The following is a 23,803-nucleotide window of genomic DNA, read 5'->3' on the forward strand; positions in this document are numbered from 1 at the left end:
GCACTATAATTTGTGCTTCTATTTTTGCTATATAGCAGGGCATCATTATATTTCTTTCTTAAAGAGAATGTGTGCAGATCATGTTACATATGAATTTTATTTTCTTACATTAAAGGAAGTGATACCTGATAGTTATAGTAAGAGAGTGTTGAAGCTGGCAAGGTTGAAAACAATTACACTGGACCTTCCAAATTTAAAATCCTAAATAACAAACTAAGCCTTGATTATCTCCATAGCAGTGTCACCAATAGTGGCTGACATAGAGTATTGGACCTGACTTAAAAATGAAATAAATACCATTCCCTGAAAACAGTGGAAAATAAAACAACAAATAAATTTGAACTACTAATCACTCCAGTACATTTTAACTTTTGAGCATCCTTATTTTAATCTATCTATAATAAAACTCTCTTTAAAACTCTCTTTATAGCAGATTCTCTGAAGTTTTTCTTGCTTTTCAACAAGTATTACCTAGATTACATGTTGGGCCCAAGCTATATTTATTTGTTTTATTAAGTTGTGCATTTTTTGTCAAGATTTTTTTCAGTCAAATGTTATTTTTTCTAACTTTCAACAAATTCACCAACTTTGACACAAAATAAAACTAATAAAATCCCCAAATACTAAGTAATGAAAAACAAAAAAAAAAATTTAAAATCAAACTTATATTTGGTTCAAAATGAGAGCAGGACCACAATTTCAAACTCTCTGAAACATAGGTTATATTCATATATTTGGTTTCACAAAGCTGTACAACCATATTTAACAATTTTTACAGCTATTTCTGGTCAATTCTCCCAGTCAAGTTCACATCACCTTTGTGATTTAGGCAGGAAAGGAATGACTATATCCCCATTTACTAAGTTCAAGGACAGTTTATACATAAAAGTTCAGTAAGCTGTGTTGCTGAGTCCACTGCCCAGTCTGGTGTATCTTCCCATGAAATCATTCTGCTTTACCAAAATTCTCCCCTTTGCCCCTCTTACCTCGTCAAGGCAGAAATGTGGTGATCCATTTCCAGCTTTTTGTAGGCCAGTCCTATGACCCGGAAGCCCTGTGTCGTGTAAATCTGAAGTTCACTAACAAAACTAGTTGGTACTGTTCAGAAAATAACACAAGATTAGTGTACAATATGAAACTCAATTGGTACTGGAGGAGAAATTCCTTGCAAACAGAACCAACACTTGCCCAAGAAAACACACCTCTGCAAAAGGTATGCAAACAAGTCAGTGGGAACTTTAAATATCACTACATTGTCATGGTTGACTTCTTGGGATCTAGTTAAGCAGAAGTGAAAAGGAAGTTCGATCCCTGGGTTGGGAAGATCCCTTGGAGAAGGAAATGGCAATCCACTCCAGTACCATTGCCTGGAAAATCCCATGGACAGAGGAGCCTGGTAGGCTACAGTCCATGGGGTCGCAAAGAGTCGGACATGACTGAGTGACTTCAGGTTCGTTCACTGATAATATATATATAGAGAGAAAAGGAAGTACTCAAAAGAAAAAAAAAAAAGAAGAATGAATAAAGCGTATAATTTTTTTTCTCTAGTTTAACCAACAAAAATTTATTAAGAGTCTATTATGGATCAGGCATTGTTTATGCAGAGATTGAACTATAATCCCTGCTCCGAGGGTCTTTGTCTAGTAGGGTCACAGCCAGTAGACTAAGAATACAATTGAATGAGACACTTGCTATGATCCAGGCAATTGGGCAGCACACTTTGGGAGCATTAAGGCATCTACCAGACTGGGAGGAGGTGGTCAGATGGAGAAGGAAAAGGGCATTTGGCTGAGGGAGCATCCTGTACTCAGACATGGGGCCATGGGGCAGTAAACCTTGAGAGTTCAGCTCAGGGGAAGCACAGGATGTGAAGACAGGAGTAGTAAAGAAAATCTGGAAAGTGTGATAGAAGTCAGACCATGAAGGCTTTAGATATGATTCTAAAGGAGTTTGAGATTATCCTGAGCCTTTGAGAAGCAACCAAAGAATGCAAGTAGGAAATAACAATAAAATTAGGCTACGTGACAGAAAAACTGATCTGCGCATAGTGCAAAGGATGAATCAGAGTAGGGAATGCTGGGGAGGAGGAAGCCAATTCACCAACTATTGAAGTGATCCAGTAGAAGGATGATGAGAGCCTGAGCTGATGGAGTGACAGAGCCATTGGCAAGATAGAAGTGCTGAGGGAGAGACAGGAATCTAGGAAGAATCTTAAATTGGGGTGGGAGAGTAATACTTTCACTCACTAAGTTAGAAAATACAGAGAGTGAGAAAGATAAGCTTGATTTTGGTACTGAGTTTGGAATACCAATGACTCATCAGATTGGTGATGGCCAGTAGACAACTGGATTTGCCAATCCAGTGCTGAAGGGACACATGTGGGACAGATTGTCCTGTTGTAATGTAAGTCTGATCACTTACCTGTCTCAGGTTGGCAAAAGCTGGCCACCCTCTCTGGTGCACCTTTCATGAACACCAGCTGGTCACCCCCCGTCTCTTGGACAATGACGGTCATCCTCTGCAGCACTGATGAGAATGGGAATTGATGCAGGATTGCAATCCCTTCCACTGGGACCTGGTTGAGGGAGGGGCAATGGAGACAGACATACCACATAGCTTCTAGCTATGGGGAATTAGTTACTGCTCCCCCAGTCCTCCGTTTAGCAAATAAGGGAAACAAGGTCTCACCAACTTCCACACCAATCAAAGAAGACACATTTCTGAACTTTCAAAGTTGTGAGTCTCATAGGACTTTCCTTCTGAGTTGGGGGTTGTGGGGTAGAGAGCAGGCAAGGCTTACCTGACTGGATGTTCCACAGGGCTTAACAACCATGACACATCCTGGCACTCCCTTGAGGTGGAAATCGTCCCCAGAAGCCACCATTTCCTATTTCATACGGGATATTTCATTGTAGAGATTTCTTTCCCTTTCATCCACGAATACCGTGCTCAAATCCTCCCCTTGAGAAAATCCTCAGAGCGTCTCAATGTATTCTCCTCCCTCAGCTACATGGAGGTGAACCAGACTTTAATTCGCCACAAAAAAATAATACATCGGAAATACTATGGAACTTGAAGGCCAGGCACTTCTGAATTAGTCATACAATTTCTCCTGCTTTCTCTGCTAGAATTTGTGGCATAAAGGCTTTTTTCCATTTCAGAGGGCTTAACTTGAAAACACTGAGCGTGGACAGCCAATACCTTATTGTCCTTTTTCTCCCGGTTCACTGTCGCTCCTGCTCTTTCCTCTCTGTCTAATCTGGATGGACGGTCCTCAGGGTACAGGAGGGCAGGGACCGTGATGCACATGGTTAACTTTTGGTAAACAGTAATTGCTATAATAATGATCCTAAATTATAGGCAAAGGAACCTTTTACCCAAAGATGCCATAATGCTTTATAATCATCTTGTGGAGTGGCAGAAAAAAAAAAAATCTCAGAGAGGAAATTATAATTCCTACTTAAAGATACAGAAACGGTAACCCAGGAAGGATGGAAAAGTTATACCACACTGCTACAGACGCGTGCCCTATTAACAATGGGAGGTGGTGGTGGTTTGGTTGCTAAATCATATCTGACTCTTTGTAGCCCACGAGGCTCCTCTGTCCATGGGATCTCCCAAGCAAGAACACTGGAATGGGTTGCCATTTCCTTCACCAGGGGATCTCCAGACTCATGGATTGAACCCATGTTTCCTGCATTGCAGGCAGCTTCTTTACTGACTGAGCCACAGGGAGGCCCCATTAATGCTGGAAGGGACCCTAAAGATTGTCTCTTTCAGTGAGGATTTTACGCATGTTATTACACAGACCTGGAACTGAACCAGATTACGGAGAGTGAAGTGGGCTGTGGCTAAGTACATCGGGACGCATGTTCCCTAAGCTGTACCTTTACTCCTCATCTTCTATCTCAACCAGAGTAACTCCAGTGATTTGTTTTGGGTAGGGTGCTTTTGAATGAAGTTCCCTTTTAAGAAAAGATTCCAGCTTTTTTGTTTCCTTTTATGTGAACACTGCTGCTGCTGCTAAGTCGCTTCAGCCATGTCCAACTCTGTGCGACCCCATAGACGGCAGCCCACCAGGCTTCCCCGTCCCTGGGATTCTCCAGGCAAGAACACTGGAGTGGGTTGCCATTTCCTTCTCCAATGCGTGAAAGTGAAGTCGCTCAGTCGTGTCTGACCCTCAGCGACCCCATGGACTGCAGCCTACCATGGGATATTCCCTCATTTTAAAGTCATGGAAATTCCCAACAGGATAGATGACCTCATGAGGTCAAGGAGTTAGAGCAGAGCCAAGATGAGAACTGGGAGAGCCAGATACTTGATCCCAAACAAGATCATTTTCTCTGAAATCCACTTCAGAGTCTCAACAAAAGCTCTCATGGTGTTCTTTTTAGTCCCTAGTCTTAGAGACAAAAGTATACTAAAGTAATAGAAATAAAACTCCTGGTAACAATGAATTACCCTAAGCACTGGGGAAGTGATGCTTCCTAATCCCCATGTTCTAGAAAACTTTGAAATCAGACATGGCTCATATTGTAGTTGAGAAGAGTTAGAACATAATTAGGAGAAGGCAATGGCACCCCACTCCAGTACTCTTGCCTGGAAAATCCCATGGACGGAGGAGCCTGGTGGGCTGCAGTCCATGGGGTCGCTGAGGGTCGGACACGACTGAGTGACTTCCCTTTCACTTTTCACTTTCATGCATTGGAGAAGGAAATGGCAACCCACTCCAGCGTTCTTGCCTGGAGAATCCCAGGGACGGGGGAGCCTGGTGAGCTGCCGTCTATGGGGTCGCACAGAGTCAGACATGACTGAAGTGACTTAGCAGCAGCAGAACATAATTATATAACAATTATACTGAGACTATTGAGCTGGTAATAGATTCCAGGCACAGTACCAGGGATTTCTTACATGCATCATTCTGTTTAATCCTCACTATAACCCCAATACAGAAATATGTTGTACAAGCAGAAAACGGTTTAGATGAGCCTGCCCCTCACTGCCACATGTAATCCATATTGGAGACCTCTAATGCTATAAGTAGCGGAGAGCTGTAATAAAAGCTAAGTTGGCCTGGCCTTGAAGAAGCTTCTTAAAATCTCTGAAAAGCAGAGGCTTACCCAGGTGGTGGCCTCAAACATTTTGAGGTCCAGTGGGTCTCCCTGGATGGTCCCATCGAGAAGGATCAGAGAGTGGCAGCTGGTCATGGCTGCACACAGTGGGCCCCATGGCAAAGTCCTGCCTGAGGTAAACCTGTGGACTTCCTGGAAACTAAAGGAGAAAAAGGAAAGGACTTTAGTCCTCTTCCTCCAGGCCAAAGTGAAGCTTCTGGAGGTAACTATCTTTTAAAAATATAAGTTAATATGCTTTGTTGCAATACATAATCACTTTCAAATCCCCTCAAATGAATAGTGTTTCATTCAGCCATCATCCTTACATGAGTTCAGTGAGTATGAGAAAGGTCCTGAGATTCTCTCAAGCTCTTTCTTCCCTCTTTTCCCTACGCCCCTCTCTGGCACTGATTTAAATCCAGAGGTATAGAAAGAGCTAGAAATATCACCCTTAGTTCCAATTGCATCTACTCCCACCTGGACTTCTGGACCCACTATTTCCTATGCTGTGAGACAGAACAGGCTAGCTCATACTATAGCTTCTTGTGTATATATCACCTTCAATCTATCCTTCAGGGCAGGGTTGTTTCTTCCATAGCTCTTTTCAACATATCTGGTGTTTGGTCCACGGCAGACAGTCGACAAATTTAAGAGTAAATAAATGAATGAGTTGGTTACTGGAGATTTGAAAGACCATAATGTTAAATAAATGAAAAATTTTAAAAACATTTTAAAAAGGACAATGCATTTTCCTCTTCTACCCCAGCATCTAGGGTCTATATTGCAGGCATCATTTCCATCACTTCCTATAGAAGTGGCCTCATTTAAAAATTTACCAAGACACAACTCAAATGTCACATGCAGGGTTCTTTCACTAATTCAGAACTGAATTTACCAAATTTGGCCTTGGGCCTATGAAAGGATCTCCTCTTATTGGTCAGGCCCTTCTCACACGTGCTGCACAGTAAGTGGTTTACAAAGCAGTCTATCCTACTTGGAGAACCCTGAGTAGCAGAAGGTGCTTCCCAGATTGAGGCCAAATCTGTTTCTTGGAACCAGTCAGAATCTACTTGCCCATCCTCCTCCATGTGTCCACTTCTTTCAGATTTGTGGGCAGCTTGGTTGTATACACTGTATTACTCCCTTCCTCTGGGATTACACAGGAACCTCTAGCTGTGCCTTCAATATACAGTTTCTAGACCTCTGAAACTGTATTTACCTCTATTTACTCTATTTACTCTATTTACCTCTATTTACTCTTTCTTGGAAGAGTTGGTATTTTTCACTTTTTGTCACAGTCTTTCTTAAAATTTGGTCTTCAGGATCAGACTATTATTTCTCAAGATATGGACACTGTGTTTCCCTTGGTTGCTCTAGCCTTTTGTTCCTGAAAGCAGGTTCCGCAGAATATTAACTCATAACCTAAGCCATTTTTCTTCCTGGCTTCCTCATTCAAGCTTCCTTAAGAGCTCAAAAACCTCTTGACTGATTACTGACCTTGTTGACGGTGGTATCTATTATTATATCCTGAAAGTTCAAGTCCCTTAGCGGTTACAATGTGTCCCTGGTATTTTAGTAAACAACTAAAAGGAAGCAATCACCATCAGGGATTAAAACAGGTTCTCAAGCTCACACTGTGCAACAAATAGATCAGGAAAAAAGAATCTTATTTTTAACATGGCACAAAAACTGTCTTCCATATCAATTCTGAATAGATAGTTCTATATTTCTGAGGATTGGGCCAGACTGATTTGTACAACAAATAAGTAGAATTCTCTGTCATCCTTGTCCTTGAATTTTTATTTGAATGTTTACGATTTATCAAGCTCCTGTAGTCAGGTAGATTTCCACTGATTTTGAAGTACCTGGCACATTGAAGTGCCTGGCACTCTTTGGAAAAGATAAGAATTACTAGAAAATGACCTTACATTTTACAATAATATATTTAATAGCTTTAAATCAAGTGCTGACTTCTTACTTAGAACTCAATCTGTTTTCTCTTATTCTACTAATTAAATCTGTCATTTTAAAAAAATCTAATTGCTCTTTTAATCACTTGCAGCCAACTTTGAGCATTTGGAGAAAGGAAGGGACTGGGAAAGAGAGTGACAGGCTGAATTAATCCATCAATAATCTAAATATTTATCAATTAGTTTTATTAAATTTGACAAGTCACTTTTAGAAACAAAGTTTTAAAAATTTTGTGACTAAGATGATGTTAATTCAATAAGCAGAAGAGCATTCAAAAGACAGAACATACTTAGTTCATTTTAGATAAACAAACATTTATTGTGCATCTACTCTGTATGCCAGCTATAGAGCTATATGTCACTAGGGACAAATTTAATAAATAAGAAAAAAGTGCTCTCTAAATCCTCACATATTTGAATAAATGCATATACTTTTTATAGAAGCTGAAACAGAAAAATACTAAGAAACAAAACTGGCTATATATCCAAACTTATCTTTGAAAGAAAAAAAAAAAACTAGAATCTTTACCACTTACAACAGCCTTCTTCTATAGACTAAAATGGCTAAAAGCACCAGAATCAACTTTTTAACCCAGGAAATGGACTTGTGTCTTAATAGTATATTAATATGGAAATGTATTCAGTTCAGCTCAGTCGCTCAGTTGTGTCCGACTCTTTGCGACCCCACGAATCGCAGCACGCCAGGCCTCCCTGTCCATCACCAACTCCCGGAGTTCACTCAGACTCACATCCATCGAGTCAGTGATGCCATCCAGCCATCTCATCCTCTGTCGTCCCCTTCTCCTCCTGCCCCCAATCCCTCCCAGCATCAGAGTCTTTTCCAATGAGTCAACTCTTCCCATGAGGTGGCCAAAGTACTGGAGTTTCAGCTTTAGCATCATTCCTTCCAAAGAAATCCCAGGGCTGATCTCCTTCAGAATGGATTGGTTGGATCTCCTTGCAGTCCAAGGGACTCTCAAGAGTCTTCTCCAACACCACAGTTCAAAAGCATCAGTTTTTCAGTGCAAAGAATATAATCAATCTGATTTCGGTGTTGACCATCTGGTGATGTCCATGTGTAGAGTCTTCTCTTGTGTTGTTGGAAGAGGGTGTTTGCTATGACCAGTGCATTTTCTTGGCAAAACTCTATTAGTCTTTGCCCTGCTTCATTCCTCATTCCAAGGCCAAATTTGCCTGTTACTCCAGGTGTTTCTTGACTTCCTACTTTTTGCATTCCAGTCCCCTATAATGAAAAGGACATCTTTTTTGGGTGTTAGTTCTAAAAGGTCTTGTAGGTCTTCATAGAATCGTTCAACTTCAGCTTCTTCAGTGTTACTGGTTGGGGCATAGACTTGGATAACTGTGATATTGAATGGTTTGCCTTGGAAACGAACAGAGATCATTCTGCCTTTTTTGAGATTGCATCCAAGTACTGCATTTCAGACTCTTTTGTTGACCATGATGGCTACTCCATTTCTTCTGAGGGATTGGTGCCCGCAGTAGTAGATATAATGGTCATCTGAGTTAAATTCACCCATTCCAGTCCATTTAAAATATGTTATGGATAAGTCACTTGCATTCGCATGATGCAGAAGAATGTATAAAATGTATGTATAAAATGCTTCGTGACTTCCATTGCAAGTATGAGAGGGAAACGTTCTCATTAAAAAAAAACAAAACCCGAAATCAACTATTGTTGCTGTTGAGTTGCTGTCGTGTCTGACTCTTTGTGACCCCATGGACTATAGTCTGCCAGGGTTCTCTCTCCTTTGGATTTTCCAGGCAAGAATACTGGAGTGGGTTGCCATTTCCTTCTCCAGGGGATTTTCCTGACCCAGGGATCGAAGCCGGGTCTCTTGCTTTGCAGGTATATTCTTTACCATCTGAGCCAAGAAATCAGCTATACCTCCATTTAAAAACAAGCAAACAAACTCAAAACCTGAATTTGTCAAATGTTCATGTTCAGATCAAACTGGAAGTTGTAGTGGGAATAAAAAGGAGGCTATGAAACAAACGAGAGAGCCCCAGAAGAGGGACAGGCAATAAATCTTTACTACCTTGAGTTGAGAACTGTCAAAATGGAATCCTTTCTGGCCAGAAAAAGAGGAGTTTCCAGGAGCCAGAACTAGAATATAAAGGAAAATAAAGTACACTAGCTGTGGTTCCACAGATACTCCTCGTACTGAAATTCAGTGTCTGCAAGTCAGGGCCACGTTCCTCCTAGCACATGGAAGGGCTTCAGCTTGTGCTATGAACTTTAACTCCTTGAAGGACAGTGTCCAGGTATTGCCCAAATGATGTACACTGGCCCCTGACTAATACACCAACAGCCAGTCACACGTTAGCAAGATGAATGCAGCGTCAAAACGTGCCCTTCATTTCCTGGGTTCTGTGAGAATCCTGGGGCTGGGACAGGGGTGGAGGGAGGATGCACATTTTAGTGAGTTTGAAAATAGTGAAGAAGAGAAATTAAAAGAAGTTTGGCCAACACTCTGGCAATCACTGCTCACCAAAGCCAGTGCCAGAACCTCTTCTTTATTAGTGTTCAGGATAAAGCTGGGAAACAGGAAATGATAATGCATTTGGTCCCGAGTACTTACCCGTTCCCATCACAAGGCACGACTCCCCAGAGATCCAAGCCATCCCTTGTTAAGGTGCCTGTCTAAACAGAAACAAGAGCTCACTTTACTCTGAAGATTCAGCAGCCCATAGTGACACCAGTAAGTTATGCTTTAACAGGAAAATGTATGTCACAAACCCATGATCAAGATCAGCACTTTGAGGAATGACACAATCAGATGGGTATCTGGAGTCCTGGGTGGAAGCTTTGATGAACTCATACCAGTCGTGGGACAAACTGGCTCTTAATCTCTGAACTTTAGTGTTCTCAGAGATAAAGGAAAGAAAACAGTTACTGCGTACATATTTCAGAGGCCTGTTTTGAAAATTTAATGAAAGACTGAACGGATGGGAGAGGCGTTGGTAAGTCTGCTCTGAGAGCTAAAATGTGTGTCCACTGACATAGATAACAGACTTGTGGTTGCCAGTGGGGAGGTGAGGTGCGGGAGATGGACTGGCAGCTTGGGATTAGCAGATGTAAATTATTATATATAGGATGGATAAACAGAAGGCCCTAGTATATTCAGTGCCCTCTGAGAAACCATAATGGAAAAGAATATGAAAGAAATATATTTGTATAACTCAGTCACTTTTCTGTACAGCAGAAATTAAACACAGCATTGTAAATAAACTATACTTCAATAACTTTTAAAAAAATGGGTGAGTCCCAGCATTTACAGCAGACGTTAAAAGTATGTCATCAGAAATAATAGAAGTATAATTTTTCACTGTTCTAAAGAAATAGTTTGCTATTTTGACATCTATTTGTTAAAAAGGTATTTGTTGGTTTTTCTCTTAGTGCAGTATAGTGATGAAGAGTTTGGACTGGCTTAAAACATGGGCTGTGTGACCTGGGCCAATTATTTAGTCCCCTAAACATCAGAGTCCTTATCTGTAATGTGGTCATAATCATATAGGGTTGTTGCAAAGATTAAATGAGATAATATAGTGTTGAATGTAATGTCTGCAAAGAATAAGAGCTGAGAATAATGAAAATTGTTCACAATTGTTACTTTTTATTCAAATTCATATCACAATTATCTTTCCCACCCCTGTTTCCCTTTCCAAGCTCAAGGATAATATGATCCTAGAAACAGAACATCTGTGTGATGCTAGCTTGATCACAAATTAACACTGACATGGTGGCATGAACCATATTAACCTTCTGTTCCTCATAAATCTCTTTGATATTCCAATAATTATAAAATACAGCTCTGATCCCATTAAGTTTCTGCTATCCCAGACCTTCCCAGTACTGTTTAATGGGTACAGAGTTTCAGTTGGGGAAGAGAGAATAAGTTCTGGAGATGGATAGTGATGATGGCTGCATAGCAACATGAAAGCACTTAAAGCCCCTTAAAAATGGTTAGCATGGTAAATTTTACATTATAAATCTTTTGCCACAATAAAAAATAAGTAAATGGAAGGAAACAATAAAAAAGAGGAAAACTCCTTCAACGAATGTCTCCCCACTATCTAAAATGTATATAAAAATTTCTTAGCCAGATATTCCAGGTCTACAACACCCTTCCTTCACTAAGGTTCTGCTCTGATCAAAGTCACTCTGTTCTCTCCTGACTCCATGCCCACATTCACATGACTATAATGTCTGCAAATTGTTTATCTTTAAAAATTTTTTGTATATATTATGACATTTGACATGCAAAAGGACTTTCTCTTTTTCAATTTATTTTTAATTGCCAAGACAGTGGTTTACATTACATTATAAATAACATTATATAAGTTTTGCCAACATTATACTTCTATTTCAGTATGCTGCTACTGCTAAGTCACTTCAATCGTGTCCAATTCTGTGCGACCCCATAGTCGGCAGCCCACCAGGCTCCCCCATCCCTGGGATTCTCCAGGCAAGAACACTGGAGTAGGTTGCCATTTCCTTCTCCAATGTAGGAAAGTGAAAAGTAAAAGTGAAGTCGCTCAGTCGTGTCCAACTTTTAGCGACCCCATGGACTGCAGCCTACTAGGCTCCTCCATCCATGGGATTTTCCAGGCAAGAGTACTGGAGTGGGATGCCACTGCCTTCTCCGTTTTCAGTATGCTCACCACCAAAATTTTAATTTAGGAAACGCTTCTGATGGAGAGACTGCCTCCTTGGAGCTAGCCAGTTGTTAGAAATAGCCAGGGTCTCAGCCAAAAACATGCCTTTGATATGCAAACTAACCAGTCAGGAGTCATACCTTCCCTATCTGGCCACACTCCCCTGGAAACATCACCCCAAGGCCAGCTACTAGACAACTAGAGATCAATCCTACAGCCCAAAAGCCATCAAAATCATTCCAAATAGCTAGTTGTCATCTATGTACCCTGCCCTGTCTTGTCTTTCCTGCAGAAACTCCTTTATAAAGGCCATAACCTGAGCACTCCCCTCAATCTTCCTTTCCTTCCTGCTCAAAATCTGGCATTCCATCTCTGGCCCTGCCTGGTAGGACACACCTCTTCTGTCGGGGAACTGTAACATTAAATGCATTTTTCGATGGCATTTTCTGCCAGCAGCCACTTAGTCACCTTTATAAATTAAGACATGGGTACAAAACAGCCCTTCATATCCATCTTACCCTCTTATAGCTCCCACCTTCATACCAGCATGTGTATATAGATGAAAAGAATATATTCAGGAGAAGGCAGAATAAGAGGCTAGTTGGGAGTAACTGGTATGGGATCAAGGATTATTTTAAGCAATTTACTGCAGATGGAAAACTATAGAAAAGAAAGATTTCCTGGGGATTTATTTTAACCTAGTCTCATAGTAAGAGACAGCTAAATACACGTTTTCTTTTCTATTCATTCATTAAGTCAATGAATATTTATTGAACACTGACGATACGCCAGGCAATAATCCTAACATTAGGGATACAGTTAGTAACCACAGTAAAAGCTTTAAATTTTGTATGACGGTTTTGACTATAGAGGGACAGAATGCTATTTTAATTCATTGTGATTCATAGAATATTGGAGCTGGAAGAACCCGAAAAGATTCACCTACTCAGTTCCTACTTTCCCTTCTCTAAACCCTAGAATCTGAGATCCAGAGATGTATCTGTCCTAGATGACATATCCAATCAGAGACTAAATGAAATCAGGTAGCCAGTACCCACATCCAGGGGTTCCTGCCTCACGGGAATGTGAAGCACCTGTGCCTGATGACAGTGATGATGAAAACGGCTCTGAGGGTGGTGATGAAACACACCCACCTTGTCAAAGCAGACCAGGTTTAATTGTCCACATACGTTGATCCTCTGGGGGCTAATGCAGAAGATGCCTCTCTTCTTCAGCCTCCTCTGGGCATACATAATGCCTGTGGTCAGAGCAGCAGGCAGAGCGGGAGGAACTGCAATTGTGATGACGTCAAGGGCTTTCTTCACTACCTCCCCGGGAGTTTCCTGGGAGGACAAAGTTAGCTATTACAGATAAATCAATTGTGAACACTTTAATGCATCTGACTTTTCCCCTCCTCTTTATTTTCTATTTTGGTACATATTTCTAGAAATTATATGAGCTGGCCAAATGTGGTTTAAAGAGAATGAACACGTTTATTGGCTCTCTCTATATTTTGCCAAAGTGTAATGAAAAAGTCTGTAACAATTCATACTGCTACCAGCAGAGAACAATGTACCAGTTTGCCACAACCTTATCAACATTAGTTTTTATTTAAAATTCCTCATTTAACAGCTATAAAATACATTATTGGAATAAACATATTCTCAAATTGAAGATGAAAAAATAGAGTAAGGCAAAATCCAAGAGTAGAGGCATGTTTGAAAAGTGAAAGTGAAAGTGAAGTCGTGTCTGACTCTTGGCGACCCCGTGGACTGTAGCCCACCAGGCTTCTACGTCCATGGGATTCTCCAGGCAAGAATACTGGAGTGGGTTACCATTTCCTTCTCCAGGGGATCGTCCCGACCCAGGGATCGAACCCAGGTCTCCTGCATTGAAGGCAGACACTTTAACCTCTGAGCCACCAGGAAGAGGCATGTTACTGTCTCCATAAACACAGTGTTTTATTCCACTAGATCCGATGGCTATTATGGAGCTTGGTGATCAACTGCTAATATTGGGGATCTGGGAATATGTAGGCAGGTTTCAGCATTTGGCTTTGTTTTCCCAGGTTTGAAAACCACCCCTTAGATAAAGGTCAACAGGAGAATAAGAGACACTACATAAATGAGTATACATGCACTGTAGTAAAAGAACAAAAGCAGCTTACCCCACTGAGCACATAGATGCACAAAGTATAGATCATCCCAATGGCGGCTGTCCCTACGAGGCACAGGAGGAACCTGATGGCGTCTCTGTAGAGCTTAAAATTCATCGGCTTGGGGTAGAGAATGGATCTCACGAGGTCTCCCTTTGCAGTGTTGAATCCTGAAGCAGTAAACACACACCTCACACTCTCAGGATGACAAATCCTTCTGCTAGTGCTCTTCTAATCTTCAACAGGGCCTTTGTTTCTTCTAGAGAAACTTAAACAGTGCTTAAGCCCAAAAGCAATTAAAGGATGAGTGGCAAAATACCTAAATGCTAGAAAGAATATATCCTAGCTCTTTCAGAGCTTATTCCTCTCTGACTTTCCTTCCTTATATTTCTAATTTCAGTGCATCCCAGAGATAGTAACGGAGAAGGCAATGGCATCCCACTCCAGTACTCTTGCTTGGAAAATCCTATGAACCAAGGAGCCTGGTAGGCTGCAGTCCATGGGGTCGCTAAGAGTCGGATACGACTGAGCGACTTCCCTTTCACTTTTCACTTTCATGCATTGGAGAAGGAAATGGCAACCCACTCCAGTGTTCTTGCCTGGAGAATCCCAGAGACGGGGGAGCCTGGTGGGCTGCCGTCTATGGGGTTGCACAGAGTCGAACACGACTGAAGTGACTTAGCAGCAGAGATAGTAAAGCACCCTATAGGGGCAGAGCACAGCTTTTCCAAATATAGCTTCATTTTAAGGAAAGGATTTGTAAGTGTGCACATACACATGTGTGTATGTGGGCACACACATACAGAACACTTGAATTTAAATGGTCCAGTAAATACAGATGGATTCAACTTCTAACACTTTTTATCACCAAGTTTTCAATTGCAAGTCCTGCATGGAAAAAACTTGGGATTTGTTCTTTGGGTTTGAAAACCTAAGCTCTAGGTCCTGCTCTGTTAGTGACTGGCTATTTGATTTTTTTTTTTTAAAGAAAAACTTTACCTGAATTGTGCGGGCTCCAGCCTATTCATGTACAAAGTGAGGACAGGCATCTTTGTTCCACTAATTTGATATGTGGAACTAGTTTCGGAGAAGGCAATGGCACCCACTCCAGTACTCTTGCCTGGAAAATCCCATGGATGGAGGAGCCTGGTGGGCTGCAGTCCATGGGGTCGCTAAGAGTCAGACATGACTGAGCGACTTCACTTTTACTTTTCATTTTCATGCAACCCACTCCAGTGTTCTTGCCTGGAGAATCCCAGGGACGGTGGAGTCTGGTGGGCTGCCGTCTATGGGGTCGCACAGAGTCGGACACAACTGAAGCGACTTAGCAGCAGCAGCAGCAGGAAATAGTTTATAAATTACAAAGCACGTGAATAATACTTATTGTCACCAGTGTTATTGTTTTACTAAAAGATATATGCCATAGTTAAATTCACATTTTAAATATCTTTATTTACATATATGGGGTTTGTCATCTAAAGACTGCTCCTTACCTAATTCATTTAAGGCACTAGATAAGTGGAGTGAAGATATTTCATGAAAATAATAAAATGCAGGAGATGCTAACTAACCTGTCTGCAGTACCACTGCTTTCACTGTGCTGGAGCAGGCCCCCTTGGCCTGGATAACCTCCGTTCCACAGAAGAGGACATGCCGCTTATACTCCCCTTCACTCTGTGTTTTCCAGGGCACTGAGCCATCCATCTTAGGTAATGGAGTTTTAGTGACTGGAATACTTTCTCCTACAGAAAACAAGCGTCTCAGTTTGTGAGGTGGGAGACCTTCATTCATTTAAACCACACATTCACCAACCCATCACATGCCAGGCATTTCTTGTGAGCTTGTCTCGTAGCAGGAAGCTTTGGTATGGACGATATAAGGAGAAACATAGTTCTTGTGTTCAAGAAGTTTGTAGTCCAGAGAGGAAGACAGCCATTAAAAGAATTAAGTATAATGTCATGTTAGAAATACTCTAAGACTTATAAAATCAGACAGGGATGCTGAAATAGATTGGAAACAACCATTTAGGGAATAGCAAGTTGTGCAGTCTAGAATGCAGGGTCTGGGGAATAAGAGGTCATGAGAGCTATGTAGGAGCCAGAGCTTGGAGAGCCCTGCATGCACACACTTGAGTGTTTAAATCCCTTTCATTAGGCACTGGTGGCAGGAGAGAAATAGGGAGGTATTTCCTTGTTCGACTCAGGAGAGTACCATCACATTTACATACAAGAGAGTGCAATCTCTCTTCAATACAGGGAATGAATTGGAAGACTGATGAGGTTGCAGGCTCATACAGTTGGGAAACCATTGCAAGGGTCCCAGTTGAAGAGGACAAGGTCTGAACTATTGCAGCGGACAGTGGGAGTAGGAAAGAACTGTTTTTGAGAAATAAAAAAGTGAGCAGCTACCAAACTTGGGGAGATTTTTATATTGGTAGATCACAGCGACAGTGGAATTTTAAGTGGCTTCCTGGCTTCTGACTTGAAAGAGTGAGCAGAGGGTGGGTGTTAATCATTAACATAAAGATTGCTGGAATCCTTATAGGAGGAAGGAGGAATTGCCTTTTGGTCTCTGAGTTAAAGATGACTTGTGGAAGGACCACGGTGAGTTGCTTTGTAGGTAGTTAATTTATTCGGGTCCTGAGCTCACGGGAGAGGTCTTGACTGGAGATATTTAGTCACAGTTCATCACCCTATAGACATGATTACAATTATGGGAAGAGACAAGATTATTTAGGGATCACATGAAAGATGAAAAAAGAAAAAATCAAAGAACCCTGAACAGCTCCAGAAATCGAAGAGGTGGAGGAAATGGAGCCACACAGGACACTGAAGAGTGTTATTCAGAAAGAGACAGTGCTATCCGGGAAGGTTAGAGAGACGTGTTTTCAGAAGGAAGAGGTGGTCAGAACAGTCAAATGCTGCAGGTCGGCTAAAAAGATGAGAAATTTAAAGAATCCATTGGATTCGCCAATTGAGACTTTAGTGACTTTCGCCAGTGTACTGGGAAGGGCAGATTTCAGTGGATTGAAGTGCTAATACAAGGTGGTGAATGAATTGTGAAAGTAAATAATAGCGCCTGTTCTGAGAAAGCTTGTTAAAATCCTCTACCTCCATTCATAGAAAGGCTAATATAAAGTCAGGGATATGTCCCAGTATACTAGAGCTGCTTTCATTAGGAAAATGATATTTGGTATTGTAAGTGTCCCAGCACAAAGGAGTTTTTATCAAATCTATGGATTACTTGGGGAAAGAAACCCGACCTGTCACATCGTTTTTGTTTTTTCATAAGTTCACACAGGAGGGGACTGTGTACTCCTGTCTGCATTTCATGCCTTCCCGGTCCGCCAGGAGAAATGGTTTGATTTGGACTTTAATGAGAATCACAGTACATCAATACATTTACAGCCTCCAATTCTATCTCTGAAAAAGCGTTTGTGATTCTTACAGAAAGGCTCTAACATCTCCTCATAAGTGCATATGTGAGTTAGAACTCAAAGCACTATGACCTTGAGCAAGACCTTCTCTCTGAACCTCAGCTCCCATATCCCTGACATGACATCTCTCCCAGCTCCAGCATGCAATTGAAAAATTAAATCCGGGGACTTCTCTGGTGGTTCAGTGGTTAAGAATCCACTTTATAAGGCAGGTGATGCGGGTACAATCACTGGTTGGGGAATTAAAGTTCCACATGCCTGGGGCAACTAAGCCCATGTGTCACAAAGATCCAGCATGACCCAACAAAACATTCCATGTGCTGCAACTAAGACCCAGTGAAGCCAAATATTTACTTATTTAAAATTATAATAAATAACAATGAAAAGTAAAAATGAAACACAATTATTCAAAAATATCCAGTGTGCATTTTCAAAGTAGCAGCTTTGGCAAATCCTGCATCAACTACTTTTCAACATTTTCAAACCAAGCTAGAAAGAGCTTGAACTTGACCTGGGGCAGGAAGGGTGTTTCAGGATGTCATTAACGGTTTTCAAACCATCTGTGTTTATCTGAAGATACATTTTATAGAAAAACACTAAACATAAAAGCCACAGGTGATTCTGAAACATCAAATGACCTTTAAATTTTTTTAAATCTTTAAAATGACAGGATTGTAATAATCGTTTTTGCAGGAAAGAAATGCTAAACCCTCAAAAAGGTAGGACTGTTATCAAACCTAGCATATAGAAATCAGCTTTAATTTGAACTCTCAGGTCTGTCCAGTGCAGGACTATTAGTAAGATTTGTGAGAGTAGGAAGGTCCCATAGCAGCCGCATGCTCTGCAGTTATCATTCAGGAGAAACCTGGGAGAAGCAGCAGAGGCTGTATGTGAGGCGATAGAACTGTACCTGTCAGCATGCCTTCATTCACCACACAGCTGCCATCAATCAGAATGGCATCACACGGCATTTGCACTTTGTTCCCCATCAGAATTAACAGATCTCCAGGTACCAGGAAGCGTGATTCTAGCTCCTGGACTCCAGCTGAAAGTGTGAGGAAACAAAGTTGCGTCAGGTTTTTTCCCACAAGAACACAGTTCAACATCTACCTAAATTGGAAATCAATGAAAAAGCAACCAAAGCATATATGAAAAGGAAGCAATTCCACAACATTGACTCTAAATCTGCAAACAATAAGAAAAAATGTAGTAAATTATATTACATAAAATAAAGACCTTTGTGTGACAATTAAAAAATAGAGAAAAAAACTAATGACAAATTCAGAGAACATGTTTGAAACTTACATTGCAGACAAAAGATTAATATTCCTAATTTTAAAAGAGTTTGAGAAAAAAAGAGATGTAAAGCAAATGACTGTATAGCAAAATTACTGGATATGTTACCATATAATTCACATGCAAACAGACACACACATACATACTACAAGCGGCATGGTGTTTGAAAAGATATTTATTCTTACTCATAGTAAGAAAATTGAAAAATATATCCTTCCTTTCTGCCTTCTGTCCTTCTTTCTGACCTTCCTTTATTTCTTACCTTCCTTGTTCAGTCCCAAAGCCCCAAAGCTACAAGCAGTTAAGCAAGATAGACATCATGCAAGGGGCTGGGTAAAGTGCGGATAGGGGTAGTAGACCATTCCACATGGTGAAGCCTTAACTGGATGAGTGGGTGCTTACGTGGCTGGGTGCAGAGTGTCAGAGCCCAAGGAGGGAGACAAGATCCACATAGTGGCAGTGGTCTGGTTGGAGATATTGGAGTCCAGCCAGGGTGAGAAAGTCAGGATTGATACTATAAGTTGATATAATGAGGCTGAAGAGAGACAGGTTTCTCACTGAAGAAAGGAAGTTATAAGAAACAGAAATAAAATCAGAATGAACTTTGTGGTACTGGACTGGAATTGGAAATGATAGTGTAAATGGAGGATTTTCAACAGATAGACAGTAAAATAACATAGATGTGCCTGTGTGTATATATAAGAATATATACAAATATATTTGCTTGCCTTTTTCTATATGTAGTTTCTCTAATTCTGTTCTCTGAGAGGGGTTATGAGCAGTAAAAACGCAGTAATGAAAAAGAATGTAAAAGGCTCTACACTGAGAACTATAAGACATGACTGAGAGAAATCAAAGAAGATTAAATGGAGAGATAGCATGTCCATAGGTCACAAGACCCAAATTTGTTAACATACCAATTTTTCACCAATTGATCTACAGATTCAACACAATCCCAGTCAAACTTTTAGCATGTTTTTTTTGGTAGAAATCGACAAGCTGATTCTAAGAGTCATATGGAAATGCAAAGAGCCCTATATTGCCAAAACAACTCTGAAAGAGAACAAAGTGGAGGACTAATATTCTATTTTAAGACTTATATAGTCACGTTACATGGAATTAATATAAAGACAGGTAAATATTAGAATAGGATGAATAGGATAAGGAGTCCAGATAGATCCATTCAGGTACAGGAAACTGATTTTTGACAAAAGTGCAAAGACAATTAAGTGAAGAAAGGATTGCCCTTTCAATATATGGTATTAGGACATTTTGGATATCTGTTTGCAAAAAATGAAAGTGAAAGTGAAGTTGCTCAGTCGTGTCTGACTCTTTGCGACCCCGTGGATGGCAGCCCACCGTCCATGGGGTTCTCTAGGCAAGAATAGTGGAGTGGGTTGCCATTTCCTTCTCCAGGGGATCTTCCCAACCCAGGGATCGAACCCAGGTCTCCCGCATTGGAGGCAGACACTTTAACCTCTGAGCCACCAGGGAAGCCCTCCATTAGTCATTAGGAAAATGCAAATTAAAACAACAATGAGATACTACCACTCACCTATTTAAATGATTAAAATGAAAAAGACTGACCATACTGAGTAGTGGCAAGAAAGGGAAGCAACTGGAACTCTTACACACTGCTGGTGGGAATGCACAATGGCACAACCACTTCTGAAAACAGTTTTGCAGTTTCTTTAAAAGTTAAATATGTATTTTTCATATGATTCAGTCATTCTACAGTCAGGTATTTTCCCATAAGAAATGAAAATGCATGTCCATAGAAAGAATTTAATCCAAACATTCAAGTAGAATTATTTGTAATAGTCCCAAAGTGGAAACAACTCAAATTTCCATCAACAACTAAATCCATTCACTAACTGGTCTACCTGGACAGTGGAATCTGCTTATAAATAAGAATAAGCTATTGATGTTCTTAACAAAATGGATGAACTTCACAATTATTATAAACTTTTTTCTCTGCAAAATTAAACCCAAAATATACTTTAAAAGTTGATGATGGAAAGGAAAGCCTGCCGTGCTTTCATGGCGTTCATGGGGTTGCAAAGAGTCGGACACGACTGAACGCCTGAACTGAACTGATACTTTAAAAGGCAAAAATGCATACTGTGCAGTACCATTTATAAAATATCCTGAACATGCAAAGTGGTTGCCTGAGGATGGGGATGCACAGTAAGAAGTTGAGAGGGAACATTACAAACAGGCACGAGGCAACTTTTAGAGGTGATGGACAGTCATTGTCTTTATTGTGGTGATAGTTCATGGGTAGGTACAATGTCTAAATCTACCAAATTGTACACTTTAAATATTAATATGTTCAGTTTATGCTATGTCAATTTTACTTCACATTTTTTAAGTGAAAAAAAATGTCAAGTTCTTCAGCCCTTTAAGTAATTGCACAGCAAAACAGACATATGAAGATGAGAGTAGTAGAAACAATCAGAAATAAAAATTTAAATCCCTTTCTGATTTCATATGGACAACACATAGATCTAAAATGAAGTGACTTACCATTTTTCCCACATATAGAGACTGTAATGTTATTATGTGCTTCAACTAAACGGTGGAGCTTTACAGATTGCTGAAAAAGAAGAACAGACAATAGAAAAAAAAAGCCTTTTCTCTTTTAGGATAGGCCCTAGAAAATAGCCAGTAGAGTCTCAGCCTTCTTTAAAGATGGAGCCAATTGAATGTACTCTTTATAAACAAGACGGAGTAGCCTGCTACTCAACTGAAAAAGCATCCAACTTGCGGTGGTCTTCATCCAGTGATAAGAAGCACATGTTGCTTAGTAGAAAGAAATTTCCCAGCGTGCTCTGTCCACTCAAAAGAACTTTGATCATTCAAGATTTATGTTTATGCCTAAATAGCTTCAAGAACCAAGCATTATTTCAGCTTTGGGTCATCCTACATCAGAGTTCCTAATTTAACTTCATGAAGAGTTTAATGGTTCCTGTTCTTTCCTCATAGTATTTTATATACTTTAATATATAAGATATATGGGACATTGACAGTGGAAAAAATAAGAGCAGACAAAAATAGTAACACAATTATATTTGATTTCACATTTATTAGGAAACTATTGTGTGAAAGACCTTTTACATGGTTCTGGGGATTAAAAAGTCCCAATCATTTGGTCTTTTCATTTTCTTTTTTCTGATTTTGTTATTTAAGACATTCCTTCAATCTCCTAGCTTCAAATCATTTGCAGATTTGATTAATATGTCCTAAGAATAGTCAACAGAATAATATAAGGTGAAAAAGTTTTCTGCTATTAATCTATTATTTTATTTATTTATGCAGTCATTCCACATTTATTGAGTAATCTTTATGCTAAGAGATAGCAGTAGAATGGTCAACAAAGCAGAAATGATTCTTACCATCAAGAAATTTACAACCTACTGGGTAAATACATTTAATCAAATAATCACACACATAAATATATCACTATGATCAACAATAAAGTGGAAAAAGTAAAGTATTTTTGGAGCATATATAGCTAATGAATGAATAGAAATCTTAGTGACATTGAAATAAATAGGTTTTTGAACTATGAGTTTCAAATTCAAAAGAGATATTTGGACTGGAAATATATACATAAATTTGAAAGTCATTAGCATATGCTTTCAGAATTCATTAGTATATACAATATAAGAATAGTTAAGACTCAGTTGTACTCTCATGAAAAGACCATCAAGACATCATTATTAATAATAGCAATAAAGCTAGGTAGAAAATAATATAATTATGCTCCCTCTTACATAGGAAAGAAAAACAAAATATATGTATATTTCAAAAAAAATTTTGGAAGAAAGCACAAGAAGTTAATAAAGAGGTTGCACAAGTGGAGGGATGGAGGAAGAGGAAGCCTTTAAGTGGGTAAACAGTTTCACATTGTTTTGGTTTTTAGACATCCATGTTTTGAAAAGCCAGGTTGAGGGGGATGAACTATGAAAAGAGACTTCCCTGGTGGTCTAGTGATTCAGACTCCTCACTTTCACTGCAGGAGGCACAGGTTCAATCCCTGGTCAAGGAAGTTCCTCACTGTGAAAGGAGCAGCCAAAAAGGAAAAAAAAAAAAAAGAGGTGGGGCTGGAGGGGTTGTGGGGAGAATGGAGGAACATCTAGAGAAGCGGGGTGTGTTGTCGGTGAAGCCAAAGGGAAAGCAGTTAACACAGTCAAATGCGACTGAGAGGTTTAGTGAAATCTGCACTTTGGAAAAAGTATTCACTGTAGGAAAGGAATCATAAAATCTGCAAACTAATGACCAGCCACTCAATAAAAATTAATGAGGGACATGAATACAGTTCACAGCAAAAGAAAAACAAACAGCTTAAAACAAGAAAAAAAGTTCAACTCTCAATGGAAAACATGCAATTAAAGTTAAAGAATTCTGTTTTCACTTATAGTGGCAAAGATGAGGAAAACACTCATCTACTCTTGGGGGAATATTAGTATTACTTGTTTAAGAGACACTTGACAATGTCTACTAAAATAGTGTACAGCTTATGATTAAGTAGTTCTAGTTTCAAATATAGAAAATTCGTATCTCCTTATCAATACAGATACATTATACACACATTTACATGTGATATAAATTACACATACTTGTGATTTATACATATTTGTAAACATACATATACATTGCTGTGTGAAAATATATATGTGCAAATATCCTCAATGTATCAGTGTTTTACCAGCAAAAGACTAAGAACAATCTAAATATCCATCAATATGACTGTCTTCAAAATTATGATACATTTAGAGAAAGCATATTTGTGCAGATATGGAAAGATATTTAAGATATATTAGGTGAAAATTGCAACTGTGTAACAGTATATATAGTATACTTCCATTTGCACAAAACAAATTAATGCATATGTGTTTAACTGTGCTGCTGCTGCTGCTGCTGCTAAGTCACTTCAGTTGTGTCCGACTCTGTGTGACCCCACAGATGGCAGCCCACCAGGCTCCCCTGTCCCTGGGATTCTCTAGGCAAGAACACTGGAGTGGGTTGCCATTTCCTTCTCCAATGCATGAAAGTGAAAAGTGAAAGTGAAGTTGCTCAGTCATGTCCGACTCTTCGAGACCCATGGACTGCAGCCCACCGGGCTCCTCCGTCCGTGGGATTTTCCAGGCAAGAG

General features: G+C 39.9%; 1 protein-coding gene across 2 annotated transcripts in view; it reads right to left on the reverse strand.

The window, feature by feature from the left end:
- Nucleotides 1-23,803, reverse strand: part of ATP13A4 (ATPase 13A4) — a 122,592-nt gene that overhangs the window by 36,075 nt on the left and 62,714 nt on the right. For both annotated transcript variants that reach the window (XM_040267520.1, XM_040267519.1), the window contains exons 8-17: nucleotides 21,172-21,241; nucleotides 18,260-18,394; nucleotides 15,485-15,655; nucleotides 13,926-14,083; nucleotides 12,913-13,101; nucleotides 9,682-9,743; nucleotides 5,121-5,271; nucleotides 2,801-2,887; nucleotides 2,422-2,575; nucleotides 987-1,098 (exon numbers count right to left, since the gene is read on the reverse strand). In XM_040267520.1, the coding sequence (XP_040123454.1) occupies nucleotides 987-1,098; nucleotides 2,422-2,575; nucleotides 2,801-2,887; nucleotides 5,121-5,271; nucleotides 9,682-9,743; nucleotides 12,913-13,101; nucleotides 13,926-14,083; nucleotides 15,485-15,655; nucleotides 18,260-18,394; nucleotides 21,172-21,241 (1,289 nt within the window). The remainder of the gene's footprint in view (nucleotides 1-986; nucleotides 1,099-2,421; nucleotides 2,576-2,800; nucleotides 2,888-5,120; nucleotides 5,272-9,681; nucleotides 9,744-12,912; nucleotides 13,102-13,925; nucleotides 14,084-15,484; nucleotides 15,656-18,259; nucleotides 18,395-21,171; nucleotides 21,242-23,803) is intronic.

The sequence above is a fragment of the Oryx dammah genome, unplaced genomic scaffold (genome assembly GCF_014754425.2).
Source record: "Oryx dammah isolate SB20612 unplaced genomic scaffold, SCBI_Odam_1.1 HiC_scaffold_2, whole genome shotgun sequence".
NCBI classification, from domain to species: Eukaryota; Metazoa; Chordata; class Mammalia; order Artiodactyla; family Bovidae; genus Oryx; species Oryx dammah.